This window comes from Mauremys reevesii, linkage group 2, assembly GCF_016161935.1.
Source record: "Mauremys reevesii isolate NIE-2019 linkage group 2, ASM1616193v1, whole genome shotgun sequence".
Taxonomy (NCBI): Eukaryota; Metazoa; Chordata; order Testudines; family Geoemydidae; genus Mauremys; species Mauremys reevesii.
In genome coordinates this window covers 201,971,552-201,991,527 of record NC_052624.1, presented here as the reverse complement: position 1 = coordinate 201,991,527, position 19,976 = coordinate 201,971,552, and the positions used below count along the sequence as shown (strand labels likewise).

The 19,976-nt window shown below is 42.7% G+C and overlaps 1 protein-coding gene across 2 annotated transcripts in view; it reads right to left on the bottom strand.

Moving 5' to 3' along the window:
* Nucleotides 1-19,976, bottom strand: part of LAMA1 (laminin subunit alpha 1) — a 142,603-nt gene that overhangs the window by 18,070 nt on the left and 104,557 nt on the right. For both annotated transcript variants that reach the window (XM_039527579.1, XM_039527580.1), the window contains exons 43-52: nt 17,622-17,804; nt 17,155-17,309; nt 15,125-15,268; nt 13,635-13,768; nt 13,162-13,312; nt 12,476-12,600; nt 9,266-9,416; nt 8,254-8,398; nt 1,865-2,006; nt 280-394 (exon numbers count right to left, since the gene is read on the bottom strand). In XM_039527579.1, coding sequence (XP_039383513.1) covers nt 280-394; nt 1,865-2,006; nt 8,254-8,398; nt 9,266-9,416; nt 12,476-12,600; nt 13,162-13,312; nt 13,635-13,768; nt 15,125-15,268; nt 17,155-17,309; nt 17,622-17,804 — 1,445 coding nt within the window. The remainder of the gene's footprint in view (nt 1-279; nt 395-1,864; nt 2,007-8,253; nt 8,399-9,265; nt 9,417-12,475; nt 12,601-13,161; nt 13,313-13,634; nt 13,769-15,124; nt 15,269-17,154; nt 17,310-17,621; nt 17,805-19,976) is intronic.

Sequence of the window (19,976 nt, the reverse complement as noted above, 5' to 3'; positions counted from 1 at the left end):
ATCAATACACTTCTACTCTCTACATTTAATCATAGAATATCAGAGTTAGAAGGGACCTTAGGAGGTCATCTAGTCCCACTCCCTGCTCAAAGCAGGACCAATCCCCAGAGAGATTTTTGCCCCTAATCAGCCCCCTCAAGGATTGAACTCACAACCCTAGATTTAGCAAGCCAATGCTCAAACCACTGAGCTATCCCTCCCCCAAAACATTGATTCATTGTTTAATACACAGCAATAATCAGAGTATAACAACCCAACAGAGCTGCCAGAGTTTCCTACCTCCAGTATGCAGCCTTTTCTCACACCATACGAGTTTTTTAGCAAGTCAAAGGTAGAGCGGGATATTTCCAGGTTCTTAATGCATCCCACATATGTTCTTCTGTTAAGCCCTTTCCTGAAAGAAAAAAAATAGTTTCCATGGTAAAAACAAAACACTGGTTTAATAATTTAAATTGGGATTTATTGGGGAAAATGTAATGTTACATTATTCAACAGGAAAAGGAGAGATTGATTTAAAGGGCTGATCCTGCTCTTTAAAGTCAGGGTTAGTTTTCTCATTGTTTTTAATGGGAGCAAAATTGAGCCAAAATGTAGCTGCACAACATACATTAAATCTTATCTGAACTACCAAATCTAGAAGAGACAGCACTAAAAGCTGAAACACACAAATGTACAGCAATGCACTGCAAAACCAAAGTATGACTCATTTCCAAAGCTGGTGGGGAGGAATGGGGGGAGCATGAATCCTCAGCTGCAATGACACATGCTCAGTGAGGGAGGAGGTAAAGGCACTCTATACCACCTATCCCACCCCTTCCTTCTTATTAGATCTGTCTGGGGAATAAATTGTTCTTTGGTGCAAGTTAGAACAATCTAAGACCTGGTCTAACTTGGACTGGCTCATTGTGCCTTCCTAGGGGTTCAGCTGTGGGCACTAATTATCCAGGCACAGAGATGCCATATAAAAATCTAACTACCTCATTTGCAGGAAAAATCAGATATAGACTTTAGAGCCATTATATTGAGGGTGAATTAAAGCAGCTTGAAGAATTGACCAGTGTGGGTGTGTAATAGAGAAAGCATATGTTGTAAACTGGAGACATCCACAAAATTTTTTTTTTTAATGGCTCCTATTGGGATATTTTATTTTTGGTCTTCCTCTAGTCCAAGTACTGAGACGGAGTTGCAAAAATTCCATTTTAAGATTTTTAAAAATCTATGCTGAAGAACAGGTTTTTTTTCCATTAACGCTAGTTGGAAACCATGGTGTCTACATAAAAATTACATGCATTCAGACTATGGTTTTATTTGATTTTATTTCACACTTCAGTAACATATAGACTGATTTGGCTATTTTAAAAAGAAACAAGGTCCTCACTACTCTATCTATAGGTATTTTAAAACCATAAACATTATAAACAGCACTGAAGTAATGACAATTGTTATTTAAATACGAGGTATAAAGTAAAGTATAAAGACATCAGCAAGGACTACATCTTGTAGATGGTCAGTTGATCCCTGGCACTTAGTGGTTCTAATTACGTAGTGTGGCCTAGAGGATAGAGCACTGGACTGGAACCCAAGAGCCTTGGTCTGCTTGTAACTTTGGGGCGGTAATGTCACCTCTCTGCTTCAGTTTCCCCATCAGTAAAATGGTGACAATGATGCTTACCTCCCTTTGTAAAGCACTTTGAGATCCACTGATTTAAATAATTAATAATAATGAGTAATGGCCAGATCCTCAGCTGGGGTAAACGGTCGTAACTTCAATGGAACTATAAATTTACACAAGCTGAAGATCCTCCCCAATACTTACAAACTCGTAAACAGAGGGGAAAAACAGAAGGAAGAACGAACTCTGTACCTCACAGCCCTGGATCTTGGCAGTCCACCAATGTAAATTGGATCCTTATCTGAGCGATTGAGGTCTGAGGCTACCCCAGGGGATTCTCCTTGCTTGGTTTCTTTATAATTAAGATTATATGCATCCATGACGGCCAAAACTCCTGCAAAGAAAGGAAGTACAGATCAGCAGATAAAAACACTAAGACATGATTTTCTAGCATGGCAATATTTTTGTATGAAACGTACAATAATTTCCCAAGTAAAACAAATACAGGTATAATCACTATAGAAGTTGAATCTATTTTACTCTCAAGATTTTAGATAAGCTAGCCAGTTCTTTTACCAAAAGCAAACAGATTTTGGAGAAACCAACAGAAAAGTATCTATATATAATAAATAAGGATATGATTCTGTCACGGCGGTTGCTGATCCCATTACTTTAATGGCCCTCCATGACTTCTTCAGCTACAGCCCGCTGCAGTGGCAGGGTTGGAGCAGCTCTCAGCCCCTGCCCAGAAGCAGCAGCAGGACTGGAGCAGCGGCTGGTAGTCAGCCCCCACTGCAGGAGCAGTGGCCCAAAGCTGCAGGAACAGCAGGCTGCCACTGCAGAAGCAGTGGCTGGTGGCCACTGGGTCAGCCCGCAGGGGCCAGAGCAGCTGTCTGGAGCAGTGGGCCAGAGCAGTGACTTGGCAGCAACTCAAGCAGTGGCCTGGGGACACCAGAGCAGCAGCCCGGGCTGCTGGAGCAGCAACCAGAGCAGCAGCCCAAGGGGACGCTGGAGCAGCAGCCGGAGCAGCGGCCCAGGGCCAGCGGAGATAGAGCAGCAGCTGGGACCAGAGCAGTAGCCAGCGACAGGTCAGCCCCTAGGGCCGAAGCAGCGGCTGGGTCCACAGCAGCCCCAGGTAGAGCAGCAGCCAGGCTGGGTCAACCACCACTGCAGGAGCAGTGGCAGGACTGGAGCACTGGCCAGCAATCAGCCCCTGGTGGGGTTCCCACTGGAGTCCTCCCCTCACAGACAGGGAGTTCGCCTCACACCAGCCACGGGCTTCCATGAATTTTTGTTTGTTGCCTGCGCCCTGTCTGGGACTTTTATTAAAAACACCCATGACAAAATCTTAACCTTAATGAGATTGTGGGGATTTAAAACAAATTAGCCCCTCTGTGAATGGACACACCCTCACTCTTCTGGGGACAGGGGCGGCTCTAGGCACCAGCGGGCCAAGCGCCCGCTTGGGGCGGCATCCTGGGGAGGGCGTCATTTGGCTCCGGTGGAGCTCCCGCCGGCATGCCTGCGGCAGGTCCACCGGAGCCCGGGACGAGCGGACCTGCCGCAGTCATGCCTGCGGCGGGTCCCGTCTTCCCGCGGCTCCAGTTGAGCTCCCGCAGGCATGACGGCTGCGGCAGGTCCGCTCGTCCGGGCTCCGGTAGACCTGCTGCAGGCATGCCGGCGGAGCTCCACCGAGCAAATGCCGCCCTCCCCAGGATGCCGGAGCCGCGGGAAGAGGGGACCCGCCGCGGGACTGGGGAAGGGCGGCGCAGCGCTCCGCGCTGCTTGGGGCAGCCTACTTTGTAGAGCCGCCCCTGTCTGGGGAGGAGACTAACAAACTCTGCTGCCCTGTTCAACACCAACAAGGGGCTCTGCAATGCTGGAGTGGGTGGAGTTTAAAAAGGGGAAACTGGCCCACAGGAAGGAGCGGTGAACAGGAGGAGGGCAGCTCTGCCTCAGAGACTGCTGACAGCAGAGACAGGCCAGCTGAAAGGGAGACAGCAGCAGGCCCCACCACTCTCAAAACTGCACAGCCCAACTACAAAGCAGTATGTCCCGAGAGGAGGGGCCAGAGATTGACCCCATTAAAAGGAAATAAATATGTTGACAGAATAAGCCCAAAGGGTTGAATCCAGAAAGCCTGCCTGATTGCTTGGCCATCTTTGCCTTTCTTTGTTTTCATACAGATTTCCCTCTCTGAGGGAAAAAGAGGGGAGAGGGCCTTTCTTTTGGCTGTTTGTTTTACTGAGAGAAGCCCTCGTGTGCTACAAATTGGGAGGAAGGACATTATAAATGCACAGAAGTGGGGATCCTGCTCGCCCACACCTTCAAAAATATTTAAACATAAAAAGAGGAAAGCTATTGTCTAAAATTTATGCCCATGAATCACCAATAAATCCTGACCACAAATCGACTCCGTAGGTTTGGGTAGTTAGGAGTTTTGCTAAACCCTCCATAGAACTCCTGCATTTTAGGTGCTTAAATGCACTTGTTCTCCTTTGGCTTTCCTTAACATTCTCACAGTGCCTAAGAGCACTGTCTTCTGGAGGTCATTGATCATGATGTCTTGTATCCTAATGTGTTCTCAAATTGTTCATTCATATCCTTAGAGATTGCTCCAAGTACTCCAGTAATCACTGGGATCTTATTTGTTCTAGTCTTCCATAATTGTTCCACTTTGTGGCAGAGTTCTTCATACTTCACCATCTTCTCTTCTTGTTTTATTTATTTTTTTAATGTTTCTGGCTGCTAGTAGGCAATATCAATTGCCATGTTCTTGTTTGTCTTTTATACAAAAACTGTGCCCAGCCTCTTTGCTTGCACTGTTTGGTCTGTGAAAATTGCCAGATCCCATAAAATCTTAACCTCTTCATTCTCTAGAGCTCTTTAAATGTGGTGGACATAATACCACATGTTTCATTTAAATCTGTTATTTGGCCCAGAGGTTCCAGTGAAGCCACTTGGCGATCTCACTGTGTCTGGTCATATATTCCCTCCCAGCTCTTGCAGGAGCTCAACACATGTGGCACCATCAAGTCCGGTTCGGAACATAACTACTCTCCAAACTGCAGTATATGTCGGTCAATTTTGTTTCCAATGTAATTAACCCTTAAAGGTGCACTTATAATGAGGCCCTCTGTCAATCTCGTGAGGGTATTCTTTTACTACAGTTAAGGGAAACTGCACCTGCATGCCCAGCCAGGGGTGGCTCCAGGCCCCAGCACGCCAAGCGTGTGCTTGGGGCGGCAAGCCGCGCGGGGCGCTCTGCTGGTGCCGCAAGGGCGGCAGGCAGGCTACCTTTGGCGGCTTGCCTGCGGAGGGTCCACTGGTCCCGTGGCTTCGGAGGACCTCCCGCAGGCTTCAAAGCTGCGGGACCAGCAGACTCTCCGCAGGCAAGCCACTGGAGGCAGCCTGCCTGCCGTGCTTGGGGTGGCAAAATGCCTAGAGCCGCCCCTGTGCCCAGCTGGCCCCTCTCTTTGGCAGAGACCCATGTCTCTCTCCCTCCCACCAGGCTATTTCCAGGTTGCACAGCTCCCTGCCTATCCTGTGAATTCCAAAGCAAAGTGAGACTGTGTTAGCAGGCTTGTTTTCCTATTCTCCTGAGTAATTGTGTAATTGCCACAATTAAATTACCACACAGCTCTTTCTAAGCAAGTGGATTTATTCCTAAAGTGAACACATTACAGAGAAAACACATTAAAACAATAGAAGAACCCACACACATGCTAATAAGCTTATCAGAGATCATCCTACCCCTACCATGGGCTCTGGCCAGTGAACAGTCCTTCAAACCCAACTGTGGGCAAGTCTACACTACAAAATTAAATCAACCTAAATTACATTGATGTACAGCCACTGCTGTAACTGAATCGGCTTTACCCATCCATACTACGCTCCTTGTGTCGGTGGTGTGCGTCCTCGACAGGAGCGCTTGCACTGATTTAACTGCCAGTGTAGGGCACTGTGGAACAGTTTCCGAAAGGCGGCAACAGTTCAAGCAATGTAATGTCTGCACTGGCATTGTGTTGACCTACCTACATTGACTTTAGAGCTATGCCTCTCTCAGAGGCGAAGTTAAGTCAGTGTAATGGGCGAGTTACATCAGTGAGACCTACATCTTAGTGTAGACACTTTCAGAGTTAGGTCAACGTATGCTGCCTTACGCTTACTCTTACTAATTCTGCAGTGTAGACCAGGCCTGCAACAGTCTTGCTTCAAACTAGGCTCTGTGAAAGTCAGCACCCCGGTCACTTAGAACACCTGGGGCTCTAGGTGTGGCTAAGGTGGAACACAGCACTTACACCTGTTTGTAGCCTGACGAGTTAATGAGGTGATTAGATCACCAACCGGAGAACCCAGGAAAGGAAGCGGAAAGTTGAAAAGGCTAAGTCAAAGAGCAGGAAGCGGCTCCTCATAACTGAGGCTAGCTGGTTATATTGTACCCGGAGCTTAAGAAAGAGAAACAATAAACACATGTGGTGAAGGTACCTTGGTGGACCTGTGTGCTGATTAATTCACTCAGAGGGTTTACCAGCCAGGGTTTTCCTGGAGAGGAAATGGGACCCCATTCACACCCACCAAAAAGTTTTTCTGTGGTCACAAGTTCATCAGCTGTTAGCTCAGAACAAGCACTCTCATGAATCTGTGAGTTACTCCTTTAGGCTGTTTGAGCCTTTTGATCCTGGGACAGGGCCGCCCAGAGGGGGGGAGGGCAAATTGCCCCCCCCCAGGCCAGCAGGGGCCCCCCCCCCCCACTTTGGGGCCCCTGCGGTTCGGTTGAGCCGCGCCGCAGACAGGTGAACAGGACCGCAGGCGCGGACGGCGGAGGGGCGCTGCGCTCGCTGGCGGCGCGGGACCCACCACGCCGCCGCACCACTCCGGCCCGCTCGGGTCTGCCCGCGCTGCCGCAGGGGCCTGCAGGGAGCCCAGAGCCCCCAGCCTCCGGTCGCCGGCGTCTAGAGCCCGGGCCGGGGGCGCGAGCCCCCCCCCGCGGGCCCCCCCCCCCGGCCCCCCTCCCGCCCTGTCCTGGGAATAGGTAATTCAGAGACAACGGACCACTCCCCAGGATAAAGCTTCAAAAGATCCAGTCCAGATGTGGGTTTTCTCATTCACCTCCTTGCAAGTATTTCCTAGGAAGCCTGCTCAATTCCCAGATGCTTGTCTTAGCCCTTTGTTTAAAAGAATCCTTTGAAGTACATAACACTTCCACTTCCCATTAGTCATGTCTCCCAGACAAGTTACATACAATCGCACAGTAACACATAAACATTTACATTTTTAATACAGTGAGCTCCTAAAATACTTAAACTTAACAAGGTTTAACTTAATTCAATAAGGTTTGTCCAGGATACTGCAGGAAGTTGTCACACTGTCATACCTGCTACAAGCTATGAGTTTGCTAATATTTGATCACCAATGGGTTCGATCTCTCACCATCACTCTCTGTGCACCAATTTCTGTGTAACTCTTTCAAGTCTTTCTTGGGCAATTTGCTTTCTTTTTTCTTTTATGCTTTCTTGGGCTGGGACACATGCTCAGCTATTGCTTGTTATTGCGACCAGAGGATCTTCACTTTGGTTGATTCCTCATATAATTTGCTGTTATATTTTTCATTGTCTGTAGCAAACCTTTTTCTCCATCATATCATCAGATGTACAGCCTACCCACCTCTTGACTCTTGATTCATTACTCTGTGCATCACCAGGAACTTTCTTGTTTGGATGTCAAATGTTTTCTTCTCTTGATTCCACTTGATTGCTCTAGCAGTGTATGGTACTACTGGAATCACCCACATACTAATGGCTCGGATTAAATTCTTCTATGTGAGTTTTATCCTAAGAGCCATTCTTATTTGTCTGTAATATTCTTTCCTCACTTCTTCTTTAACTTCCTCATGTTGTAACTTCAACAGTTCCCCATTTCCAAGGTATTTATAGAGGCCATGCTGAGAGATATCTTGGATAGTACCTTCTTGCATGCCATCTGACTGTACCAGTTTCTCTTTACAAACACCAATGCAAATTTAGCCACCCTAACCCATAGCTTTATGTTTTATTATTAATTATTAATTATTATTATTATTACAGTAGCACCTAGAAGTTGTCATGGACTAGAACCCCATTGTGCTCAGCGCTGCACAAACACTGAACAAAACGATGGTTCCTGACCTAAAGAGCTGGACTGCAATGCATAGAGTACTGAATATAAATCAAGACAGAGATGGGATGTACAGCTAATGACCCGTTAGAGAAAAAGGTCTGCTATTAACCCTTATGGACTCCTCTTGTGCACTTATAATGAGGCTGTGGAGGAAACAATTGACACAGTGTTCCAGTGTTCCAGTGTTTAAAGACTATTTAAATTGTTTTTCTTTCTTTCTACACAATACACATAAAAATAATAATAAAAGGAATAATATTAAGGCCAAGCTTCATTCATGCATCAGAGTGTTCATATGTCACACAACAAACTGGCACTGGAATTACTTTCAACAAGAGAGCACCACAAAAATGGCTGTCAAAGAATGAATGTGCATTGGGAATAACCAGACAAAACTGGCATGGAATGGTGACATTCCTAATGACTACTTCAGACACTTATTTGTAAAATCATAAACATTTACTTTTCAGTCTGTATCCTACCTTGCTTCTTGTTACGACTGAATGAGATTTTGTACCATGTTCCATTATTGTAACGATTTTCGGTTGTAAGCGTAAGAGGTCCTGAACCAAGATCAACAGTTAATCTAACTTTACCATCAACAAGCTCTAGGGACAAGAAATCTCTCTGCAGAAAAAAATATACAGATACACTGAGTGAAGAAAAGTATGTAATAATGAATACTTCAAAGATCTTGGGATAGCCTTATAAAAAATTGCAAGTGACTAATGTATCCAAAATATCTTGTACTCAGGGCACCTACTTTTCCTATGTTCAGAAAATCTAATCTCTTTAATACCATTTTAATAATAATAGTATTAATAACAACAACATTAAGTTAGCAACAATCAGGGATCCTAGAAATCTGTTTGCCACGGAAAAATGCATAATTTGCATTTTTAGAGAGAATCTAGTTTTTACTATTGCCATGTGGGGCAGACAGCCCAAGCCCCAGTGACCCATTTCATTTCAGTCACAGAAAAACGTGGATTTTTATGTTTTTTTAATGGGAGAATTTTGTGTTTATCATGGGAAAAATAGGATCCCTTGTAATAATACTCTAGAAGGATATCCCCATATTTGGATTCCTTTTGTTTTTACCCCATTACTATGCAGGGTGGTCTGACTCACCATCAGGATTGCTTACCCCATTTGCTGAGTCAGGTTTCAATAATTAATGTCACATATACATTTGCTTTGTTGATTTTGGGCCTCCTGATAATATCTCCTTAGATTACTACCCTTTTTTAACACATTTTGAATTATCATCATGGACTAGTACCCCATGGAGAATATTTATATTTTAATTCTATTGCTTCAAAGAGATTCTCAGGGGTCAAAATCGTATAAGATATCCATGTCACAATACAAGGTGATAATTGGTTCCAAGACAGAGAAGCAGAAAGATGGGGGGGGGGGGGGGAAATCAAACCTTTACAAGGTTCATTTCTAAATACAATTTTGATCAATGTAAAATCTCAAACGTTTTCTTACAGTGCCATTAGAAGCAAGATACAGCAGGAGCCCATTAGGCGAGAAGGTGCTGAAAAACATGATTATCTGAGTCACAGTGGAACGGAGGGCCCTCTCCACAACTGAATACCCACTGCCATCAAAATGGAAAGAAGTGTCTTCATCCTGTGGGCTATAAAAATGAAAAAGAAGTTGCTGAAATGCTCTATACCACAGGACAGATTTGCATTTTTCCAAACACAATATTTCATATGCAACCTAGGAGAATGAAATCAATTGGGGCAGCCACTAGCAATATAATTAGGAAGTGAGACCGTAGAAGGAGACTTGAATCTTGTATGTCATGAATAATTAAAGGCTTCCAGCCAAGCACCACTTTTATTATTGAATCTCTGAATATCTAGTTTAGCTTTGGGGGAGAATTTACACAAGATAGAAAACTAGTCTTTACCTCTTTTTATAAAAGAAAAAACACTACAGTTCCCAAAGGAAATGATTAATTGCTACCACTCTGACTCTCAAACTTACAGAATACCATGCATTTTTCCAAATTCCTTGCATAACTGCATTTACATTACAGCAAATATTACATCTGATGAAGTGGGTTCTAGCCCACGAAAGCTTATGCCCAAATAAATTTGTTAGTCTCTAAGGTGCCACAAGGACTCCTCGTTGTTTTTGTTGATACAGACTAACACGGCTACCACTCTGAAGCAAATATTCTGTTATCCTTTTTTCCTTGCAATGCTTCTAAAAACCACATTTTTATACATAATCATGCAACACCCTCTGCTGGTTCTAAATGGGACATTCTACGAAAAGTTGTTGCCAAACCTATTTCATTTCAACCCTATTAAATAGACAAACATTTAGAGATGTAAGCAGAAAACACTCCTGCAAAATGGTACACTGACCACCAGCGTTACCTACTGGTGAAGCAGGGATATGGCAGGATATATCTCTTTTCCATTACAGTTCTGTCTTGTGAGGTCTTTCCCTGCTTTTGTGGCTCAGCCCCTTCCCTAGCCAAGTCACACATTCCAGTCCATCCTTTTTTGGGATATACAAAAGAAAGTCTGATATCGGGGAAGGCTTTCGGTGCCTGCAACAGCTTCAGGACTTTCTCCTTAGTCCAGGGACTTGGAGTTTGGACTCTTGAGCATTCGGGGTTTTCCCCTGCTGGACTCCCTGCTAAGTAAAGGGCCCAAAACTATTCCTTAATTCGTTGTTCTCCAGCATGGGGTTTGTATACCCCATTGCATACCCTTCCCCAGATCCCCACCCTCTCGTGAAAAAAAAAATATCTGTGTTTTGGTCGGCCTTCCCAGCTTGGTGAACTACCTGAAAACTACATGGCTGTAAGGAAAGGTATCACTGCATAATTCTGGAGTTGGCATTCTTCATGTTGTTCAACCAGCAAAGACACGCATGGTCTGTTACTAACAAAAAGGGGTTTCCCAGCAAACCGTATCTTAGGGCATCTACCACCCATTTCTGAGCTCAGGCTTCTTTTTCTATGACTGAATAGGCCACCTCCCATGGGAATAGTTTTCTAGTTATATAGAGGACCGGTGGTTCCTCTCCCTCAACATCCTAGGAAAGGATTGCTCCAAGTCCTACATCAGAAGCATCTGTTTGTAGTGTGAACTTTTTGGAAAAGTCTGGATGAAAAAGCACTGGTTCCTGACACAGAAAATCTTTTAGAGTCCTAAATGCCCTGTCGCAGGCCTCTCACCAAACGATTTTCTTAGGACTGGTATCCCTCACGAGGGTTGTGAAGGGTGCTGCAATTGTGATAAAGTCAGGTATGAGTTGTCTATAATAGCCTGCTGGGTCCAAAAGGCATCATCTCTGTTTTTTGTTATTGAGATGAGGCAGGCTGCTAAGGCATGTACTTTTCCAATTAGTGTTCATAACTTGCCCTTCCCCACAGTGTAACCGAAGTATGCAACTTCCTGGTTTGCCATCTTACATGTGGCCAGGTTCACAGTGAGTCCAGAACTCTCAAGGTCCTGTAGGTGACATGTCGTATGTCCTCTTCCATTGTGTCTCACATCTCTCATGGGAGTGGTCACAGGTTCTCATGGACCTGCTGTCCTGGTTCAATGGCTATGCGATGATACAAAAGGTAAGTCCATTCAACATGGCAAGGTTGAAAATATGGCATGGAGGGATTAAATTGGCTTCTGCATTTGGGCCTCCTGCTTTGGTTGAAGCTCTTCCCCCATCGGTATGGCTTGGAATTCTGGGGTCACTGGTGCTTGAGGGCCTAGTTCAGGTGGATAGGGTGTTATGAGGAGTACCTCTTGGTTTTTACAGGCCTTCAGAATGTTGGTGTGGTATACTTGAGTTTCCTGTTTCTTTCCTGGATGCCAGATTTCTTAGCTAACTGATCCTCCTTGTCTCACCACATCGAATGTCCTCTTAGATCACTTTCTATCTAAGTCCTCTTCTTCCCCACAAGATAAGTTAAAGAATCAAATTAAAGTTTCTGCCCTTTGCAATCAGTCACCTGTCTCTCCTTTGCAGGCTTTGTCAGGTCAGTGTTGCCAGGTCTCTGGCTGTAGAGTTCCTGGGCTGGACTTTCTCAGAGCTCAGAGAAAAGATCTGCTCCCTTCCACTACCTGCCTCCCAGTGAGCTGCTCTCCTTCCCTTTTTAAACTCCACCTCCAGCTTGTGCAGGCTTTGCAGGCATAGCAGGGCAGAGCCACCTGGGCCAGAGCTACTCCTTAACCTCTTGTTCTCCAGTGTGGGGTTTGTACACCCCATCACAAGTCCACAACCCCTTTCCACTGTGAGAGTGGTAATAAATATAATAGCCACAAATTTGGAGTGGACTTTTAAAATAATACTTTAGACCTCTTTCTTTCACTGGGGAGGAATAAATATGCCTTGTTTGAAATGATTAGACAAACTAAATATTCCAAAAATATAGATGTACACTGGTAGTCATTAGTTTCAATGGACAAACACACACAACCAATGTGAAAATATATGTGGCAAGTTGTGGAGCCATTTGATCAATTGTAGAACCATATCATGAACTGAAAAACCATGTGGTAACTAAATTTGGCATGCACCTTAAAATTCCACTAATAATCAATGCAGTATTGCAATTTGCACAAGCGCACTACACTTTTTAACTAACATACAAACATATATAAAAGGTTACGACTACATACAGACACTCCCACTCTATGCTTTTCAGGAAAACAGTGGTCAAATCACTACCTTCCAAAGCATCCATTGCATGTGCCCTCTCTTTCAATGTAGTTCCAAAGACCAATAGATTTTCCATTCAAGGATGCCTCTCCCATGCATCCTTTAAAATGAGTCACCTTAACAGCAGGCGATTTCTATTAGAGAGGAAACATATTAAATTAATACAATTAATGTTAAATACTTTGGAACTTCTCCAGCAAACTTCTACATTCAGTTCTAATTCATGTTAGGGGAAAATCATAACAGAAGAACAAAAATGTTTTAGCATTATTATTAATAATCAGACTTCACATAGCTGTAGAAGAGTTTTGCAATAAGTAAAAAAGAAAATTAAAAGTCCTGACCCATTTATACTCAATTACATGGATAACAATGATAAATTATTACAAGTCATGGAGGATAGGAAATAAGGAGAAATAGAGGAGAAAGGAAACTATTTAGTATGAATTAACACCTCCTATGCACTCACACTCAGCACTTCAGAATTACCATTTTAAACACAGTTTCCTGGGGATTTTTATAATGGGATGGTAGCTCTGGATAACATTTTGCACCCTTGCCTTTTGCGCAGCACGCCTGACATTTCTTGGTCAATTATCCCTGTAGAGTATCTAATCGATGCAATTATTTCTAATCGAAAAAGTATTTCTAACAGGATAAAAACCTTTTACAGTATAGCATTTTCAGATTTTCACCTTGATTTGCCCTCCAAGTCCTCCAACAAATATTAGTGTCGATTTGTTTAAATCCAGTACAGTAGCTGTCCCAGGAGCAGTTGCAGTTTTACTTAAGGACTTCTGATTAGAGCTTGTTTCCTCTATGCTCAATGTACCAGTTTTCCCAAACCTGACAATCACAAATACAAATGGATTAAACGCTTTCAGAAGTTACTGTGCATGGTCCCTGCTTACTGCAGAACTACTTCTTGCACTGGGTAACTAAGTAGCCAGTACACTTCTACACTGCACTAAACCACGCCTCCACATTAGGTAAAAATTCATTTGAATTTACTAGCAGAAATTGAACTTTCATTTTAATCCATTTTACAGAATAAAATATTTATGTTACTCACATTAAGGGTGTCCTGGGCTATCAATAGGCCTCCTAGGTGCTACGGCAATACAAATAAATAATGAAGGAAGGAAGGAAAGAAGGAAACCTCTGTTACCTGGTTATATGTATTCTGTGCCATTTGTTGTTGTCAATTTGAAAATTTGGATATTCCAGTCTTGTTGCTCCTGATCCCACATCCCAAAGGAAGGCCACCTTACCACGTCGCATCTCTACTGCCAGGAAGTCACTCTGGAAAATGGTGATTCTTGCTTTAATGCATTACATAGGGTATGTCATTTTGTTTTGTTTAATACATTTCTTTCCAGCTGGATGATTATAAAATCTCATATCTGTTTCTAAAACTCTTCCTATATATCTTACCTTCCTGGATCTTTACGATGAGCCAAATCATGCCAAAAGCTGCGAGTTTGTCACAGATTCCATGACTTTCTGTGACCTCCGTGACTTTGCAGCCCGCCAGCATGTCTGGCTCAGGGGCAGCTCAGGCAGCCCCTGCACCAGTCGCACCGTCTGGTGCTGGGGAAATCTTGGTCCACTGTGCCCCCCAGGTAAGCACTGCCCAGATCCCACCTCACCCTGTCCCATGTCCCAACCCCATACCCTCTCCCACAGCCAAACTCTGCTGCTGCTGGGGGTGGGGGAGGCACGGATTCAGGGAGCCTGCCAGTCCCGCCAGCCCTGCCCCCCCTAGCACCAACAGGGGTCCCAGGCCGCACGCCACCACCCATCCCCGCACCTGGGCTTCCTACCCTCCCAGGGGTATATAGTAAAAGTCATGGACAGGTCACAGGCCATGAATTTTTGTTTACTGCCTGTGACCTGTCCATAACTTTTAATAAAAATACCCATAACTAAAACATAGCCTTAGTCATGCCCAATGAAGGAAACACCTGCAGTAGAACAAGCAAACTCATCCGAGTGGTACGTGTCTATTTTCCCTCCACCTTCTCCCCTCTCTTACACCTGGAATGATCTCAAAAGGTCAATGCAGAAATAACAGGAACATGAAGCACTGCCAGTGATTGTATGCAGCTATGCAAACCATGCATCTACTGGGATGGTGGGGAACTTGCACTGTGCTGCCATGGGAGCCCTGCCTGATCCCAGCTCAAGCACCCATCAAATAGTGACTCCACCTTGTGGAAGGAGGATTCCATGCAAGATAATGTACACGAGATCACCTTTATCTTGTATAAATATTATCCCATACATTGAGCGAGGACCTCGACATATGACCAACAGAGCCAAATCTTGTTTTCTCTGTAAGAGCAGGGGACGACCCTGGCATCAAAACCAGTGCACTGTGTGCATGTGTGGTGCAGAGTGAGGGCAAGAGGCAGGATTGCTGGATCTTCTGTTCTTATCCTCTTTCCTGCAGGGTAGGGTGGGTGGCATGTAAGGATCTGTGGGGATTACATCAGCCCTACCATGGTCCGGGGCAGAAGATCGTTTCCCTCCTTCTCCCATATACATCTGCCCAGCCCCTAGCCTGGCTACTTGGTACAAATAAAAATGTAAGTCAAATATCTGATATATTCAGAGATAGGCAACATTTTTAGTGAATCTCCACAACACTGAACTTACATTGCCACTGCTTCCCAAGTAGAAGAGGAGGTTGTCAGGTTCAGTTGTTTTCACATTTAATGTTAAGGTGTTGTAGTTAGTGGAAGAAATTTGGGGTGAGTAGGCACGAATACAGTCTCTGTCTGCTGAGATTGCAACTTTAATCTGGAACAAAAATGGTATACTCTGTGTACACAGCACATACCTCTGGAATACAGATTTAGCCTTTGGCTAGCTAAATTCAAGCCATGTGTTGAGACAACTTCATATGATTCTAAATATTTGTCAGTAGGATTAGCTACAAACACATACAACTATTGATTGGCTGGATATGAGTTGAAAAAGCGTAGTGGTTTAGACTATACAGAATAGGGAAGAAAGAAGTGCCTCAAAACCTACTGGTCTAATCATGGGATTTAGAGCCAGAAATTCATTATCCAATAATAAATCTTGAGCTTGAGGGCACATACGAGGAAAAACACTATATTAATAACAAAAAAGACTGGAAGTCTTGAGAAAATGTGAAAAGTCTCAGAGTAACAAACAAACAAAAGGACAACAAACCTTGGGGTTTACAATGAGACAAAAACAAGGTAGCTAAAAATCAAATAGTCAAAGCATCTGCAAGAAATAGCTATGACAGAAATTCAAATTACTAGCAAAAAAAATTAAGTAATTCTTTAGAATATCTGTTTAGGAGCCATTTAAAAGTTCAATTTAATAAAGATGCACTTACATGGCAGATTTTTGACTCAGATTATCATTGTTACAAATATTGGGTTCATTGCTGCAAACCCTTGGGCACTCTGCTAACTTTAGTAGCTGTGTTGACTCACATATATGAGAGTTTGCATGATCCCTAGCCCATCTCTATTTCTAGTAAAAGCAAAATCATTCAGACTGAGGTGCAAGACATCAGGGTAGCTCATCTTCATTGCCCAATTCAATATTATCTCTAGAAATTAGTTGCAATGATAAAAAAGCCTTATCTTCACCAAATTCTCAGAAAAATAAAGATTACAAGGGAATAATATGAGTCTTTAAAAGTGAAAGAGAGGATTTTACTCATAAGAGTTTTACCTTTTTCCCGTAGAAACCTCTGTAGTCTATGATACACCAGAAAATACTACTCCCATTATTCTATACCAGGCTCATTAATTTTCCATGATCGGTAGATTGTGAAAAAGAAGCATTCATGTGTATGCTGAGTTTTATTGAAAGCACCAGAAGCCTGGATATTTTTTCTCTTTTAAATCTAAAATCATATGCCCAGGCTTAAATCAAATGTATGGGGAAATGTTACTGGTTTCAAAAACTCTCTGTCTAATTATAACAAGGTATAGTTCATAATGTGGTTTAATTGCTTTTGTTACTTTGAAGTGGATCAAAGTTTCAAAATGACCAATGTATTAATTTGAAATGTGGCAGCAGCTTCTAACAAAAAAACAAAAACGTAAAGGTTTAAGTATGTGGATTTGGTTAGATATGTTTGACAATCTTATGGACAGAATTGATGCTTGTGTTATGATTCATTCAAGGAATCTCATCATAATCCTTCATATCACCGATAAATCCATTCCAGCCTCTCACACCAACTCCCTTCCAAAAGCCTGGAGATGCACCACCTCCTTCCCTCCCCCACCCACTCCAAAAACAATGCCAGCTCTATCCACTCATTTGTCTGTTGCTCACACAAACAACTCTTTTCTTCCTGGCACATGGCATCGGATTATTTTTAAAGGAGATACTCCCTTAAAAATAAGAGGCAATGGGGGAAAAAAAGAACAGGGAAATAAAACCACAAAAGCTCAGTGCTCTGACAAACCACAGAGGCAAAGAGATTATAGCTCAAAGTCCGAACTCACACCAAATGCCTCAGTATATATGTGATATTGATAACACTAATAACTTCTGTTACACCAAAGAACAACAGGATGGGTAGGTTAAAGAAGGAGTACAAGGCTTTTTGCCTTTAACATATTTTTTTGTTGAGGAGGCACAAGGGAAACCAATGACCTTGAAGCTAGAAATTGCAGGAAAGATGTACTTACAGATGCTGCCTGTTTGCGGGCTTGACTGATGAGCTCTTTAATTTCAGACAGATTTCTGATCAGGTTCTCTTCCAACATTTTCAGAGGTTTCAGCCTGTCAAATAAAAGACTGGCTTGTGCTTCCACTTCTTTAACTTGTCTTTCAGCTGAGGCTGCTGCCAAAATAAGAATGAGACGTTCAGACAGGTTGTGAGGGAAATTCATTATTCATTCCTGGACGGCATTGGCCTAAATAATATATTTGGGGGAATTTATTTCAGTAGCTTTCAACATCAAAGAGAAAAAATATACATGTATAAAAAGCTTATGTGATTTCTATGTATTCTGTTTTAAAAAGAAATCTACAGCTAGTGCATTTTTCTTCAGTCCATCACACTATCCTTATTTTAAGACTAATTACGTTTAAATATTAGAATCATTTCTACATGCAATGACATTTCTACTGTTCAATGAAGCAGCTAACTTACCAGCTTTTGAGGAGTCCATTATAAGTTCATTGGTTTTCCTCAACGTGTCATTAACCTTGGACAATTCAGAAGAAGTGTTCAGCAGCTTCTGATTGAAATCCACAATGTGGCTTAAACCAGCAACAGCACTTGTGTTAGCCGACACAGCCAGCTCTTTTGCTTCAAAAATTGTGTCACTGGTATCTGAAACATTTACATTTAAGGATTATTTATATATCCCAATTATCAGAAAAGTCATTTTTCTTATTGGTTTAACAAAGTCACGTAAGTAGAGACGGCAGGGTCAGGTTCATAACAAATATTTCAGGCTTGACAAAAAAGAATCATTCTTGGCATTCTAGACTGTATTGTTACAACGCCATGTTCAAAGCTTTATAATGATTATAACTGATGGCAGAAGTTACATTTTCAAAGATTTATAAATTGGCTGAAAAATGTTATTTTTTGGCTGAGCCCCTATATGTAAAATATAATCCCTTAGAACAGGGGTTTCCAAACTTGGTTCGCGGCTTTTTCAGGGTAAGCTCCTGGCAGGCTGAGAGATGCTTTGTTTACCTGAGCGTCCGCAGGTACGGCTGCTCGCAGCTCACAGCGGCCGTGGGTAGCCGTTTCCGAACAATGGGAACTGCAGGAAGCGGTGGCCTGGCCCGCGCCTCTTCCCGCAGCTCCCATTGGCCAGGAACGGTGAACCGTAGCCACTGGGAGCTGCGAGCAGCCATACCTGCGGACGCTCAGGTAAACAAAGCATCTCGCAGCCTGCCAGGAGCTTACCCTGAAAAAGCTGTGACCCAAGTTTGGGAACCCATGCCTTAGAATGAACAATTTAAAACAAAACACATAAATAAGCATAGGGCCAGATTCATGATATGCAGTGAATCTCAGGGCATTAAGAGAGCTCAAGTCAGATGGTTAGAGCTGGTCAAAATTCTTTTATTTAGATTTTTCAATGATTTTTTTCTTCAACATTTCAACCCAAAAAAAATTGAATAGAATTTTCACAAAAACAATTCTTGTTTCTTGACTAACTCTAACTATTATATGAGCACAGAACTACTAAATGGTAGACTTGATTCTGTCTTTATGACACTTTAAAAAAGGTTTGTGACACTGCACCCCATATTCTTCATAGTGATATTATTACATGATATGATTATGGCATAATTATGATGCATTTTGTACAAGACGGGTCATGTGAGGTGTCATTGGAAAAGTGATGATTTTCTGAATATTTATCCTATTTGTATGTACGTATCATTTTTGTATCTAAAGTTAGGAATATTGACAATGTATCTGTATTTCAAATGCGCTTACTCTGGGTGACAGAGCTATGTTTAAATGGTAGGGTTGGGTAACTGACTTAAGAACTGGATAAGTTCATGGAAGATAGGTCCATTAATGGCTATTAGCCATAGTCAGGGATGTAACTCCATGCTCTGAGCGTCCCTAAACCTCAGCCTGCCAGAAGATGGAATTGGATTGCAGGGGATGGATCACTTGATAATTGCCCTGTTCTGTTCATTCCCTCGGAGGCAGGTGGCATTAGCAATTCTCGGAAGACAGGATACCAGGCAAGATGGACCATTGGTTTGACCCAGTATGGTCACTCTTATGTTCTTATGTCAGTTAGTAACCCAACCCTACCATTTAAACATAGCTTTTTATTTTCATTAATGTCGCATTTCGATGCAATTTAAGATCCTGTATTGTGAAACAGGGTGTTTTAAAGCCTGAGAGTTAATGAAAAAATAGTGCTCTAAATCTTGACAAACAGTGCGGATCTAGCACCAGCTCTGGAAGCCTTAGAGATAATTCCCATAACTGAAGAAACATTAATAGAAGTATCATATTTTTTTTCCATTTTCAATTTTTCCCATTAGCCTCTATGAACTTTGAGGTTGTTCTTAGTTTAAAATACTGACCTTTTTAAAAAAATAAAAAATGATGATTCTTGTATGGCTTTTGAACAACATGGAAAGTAAGAGAGCAAAGGACTTTTAAAGTTAAATGAGTCCAGTATTTATATTGTCAAAACATTTAGATTTAACATTTAAGATATATGGTGCAATGCAGCTGATTTTTAAACAGACTGTTGTTATGGGATAACAAAACAATTAACCTCCAGTACAGTTTTTTCCATTTAAAGCTGATTAAGAATTTTAGGACCTGATTCTCTTTTTCACACATTATAGTTTTACACCAATATAGTTCCATTGCCTTCAGAGTTACTCCTTATTTACACCTGTGTGAGAGGAGAATCAGGCTATAATCGTTACATCACAATGCAGTTCCACTGTTTTCCATGTTAATTAGATAAATGGAAAACATCTAATTCAATTTCCTGTTAAGGCAAGAGGC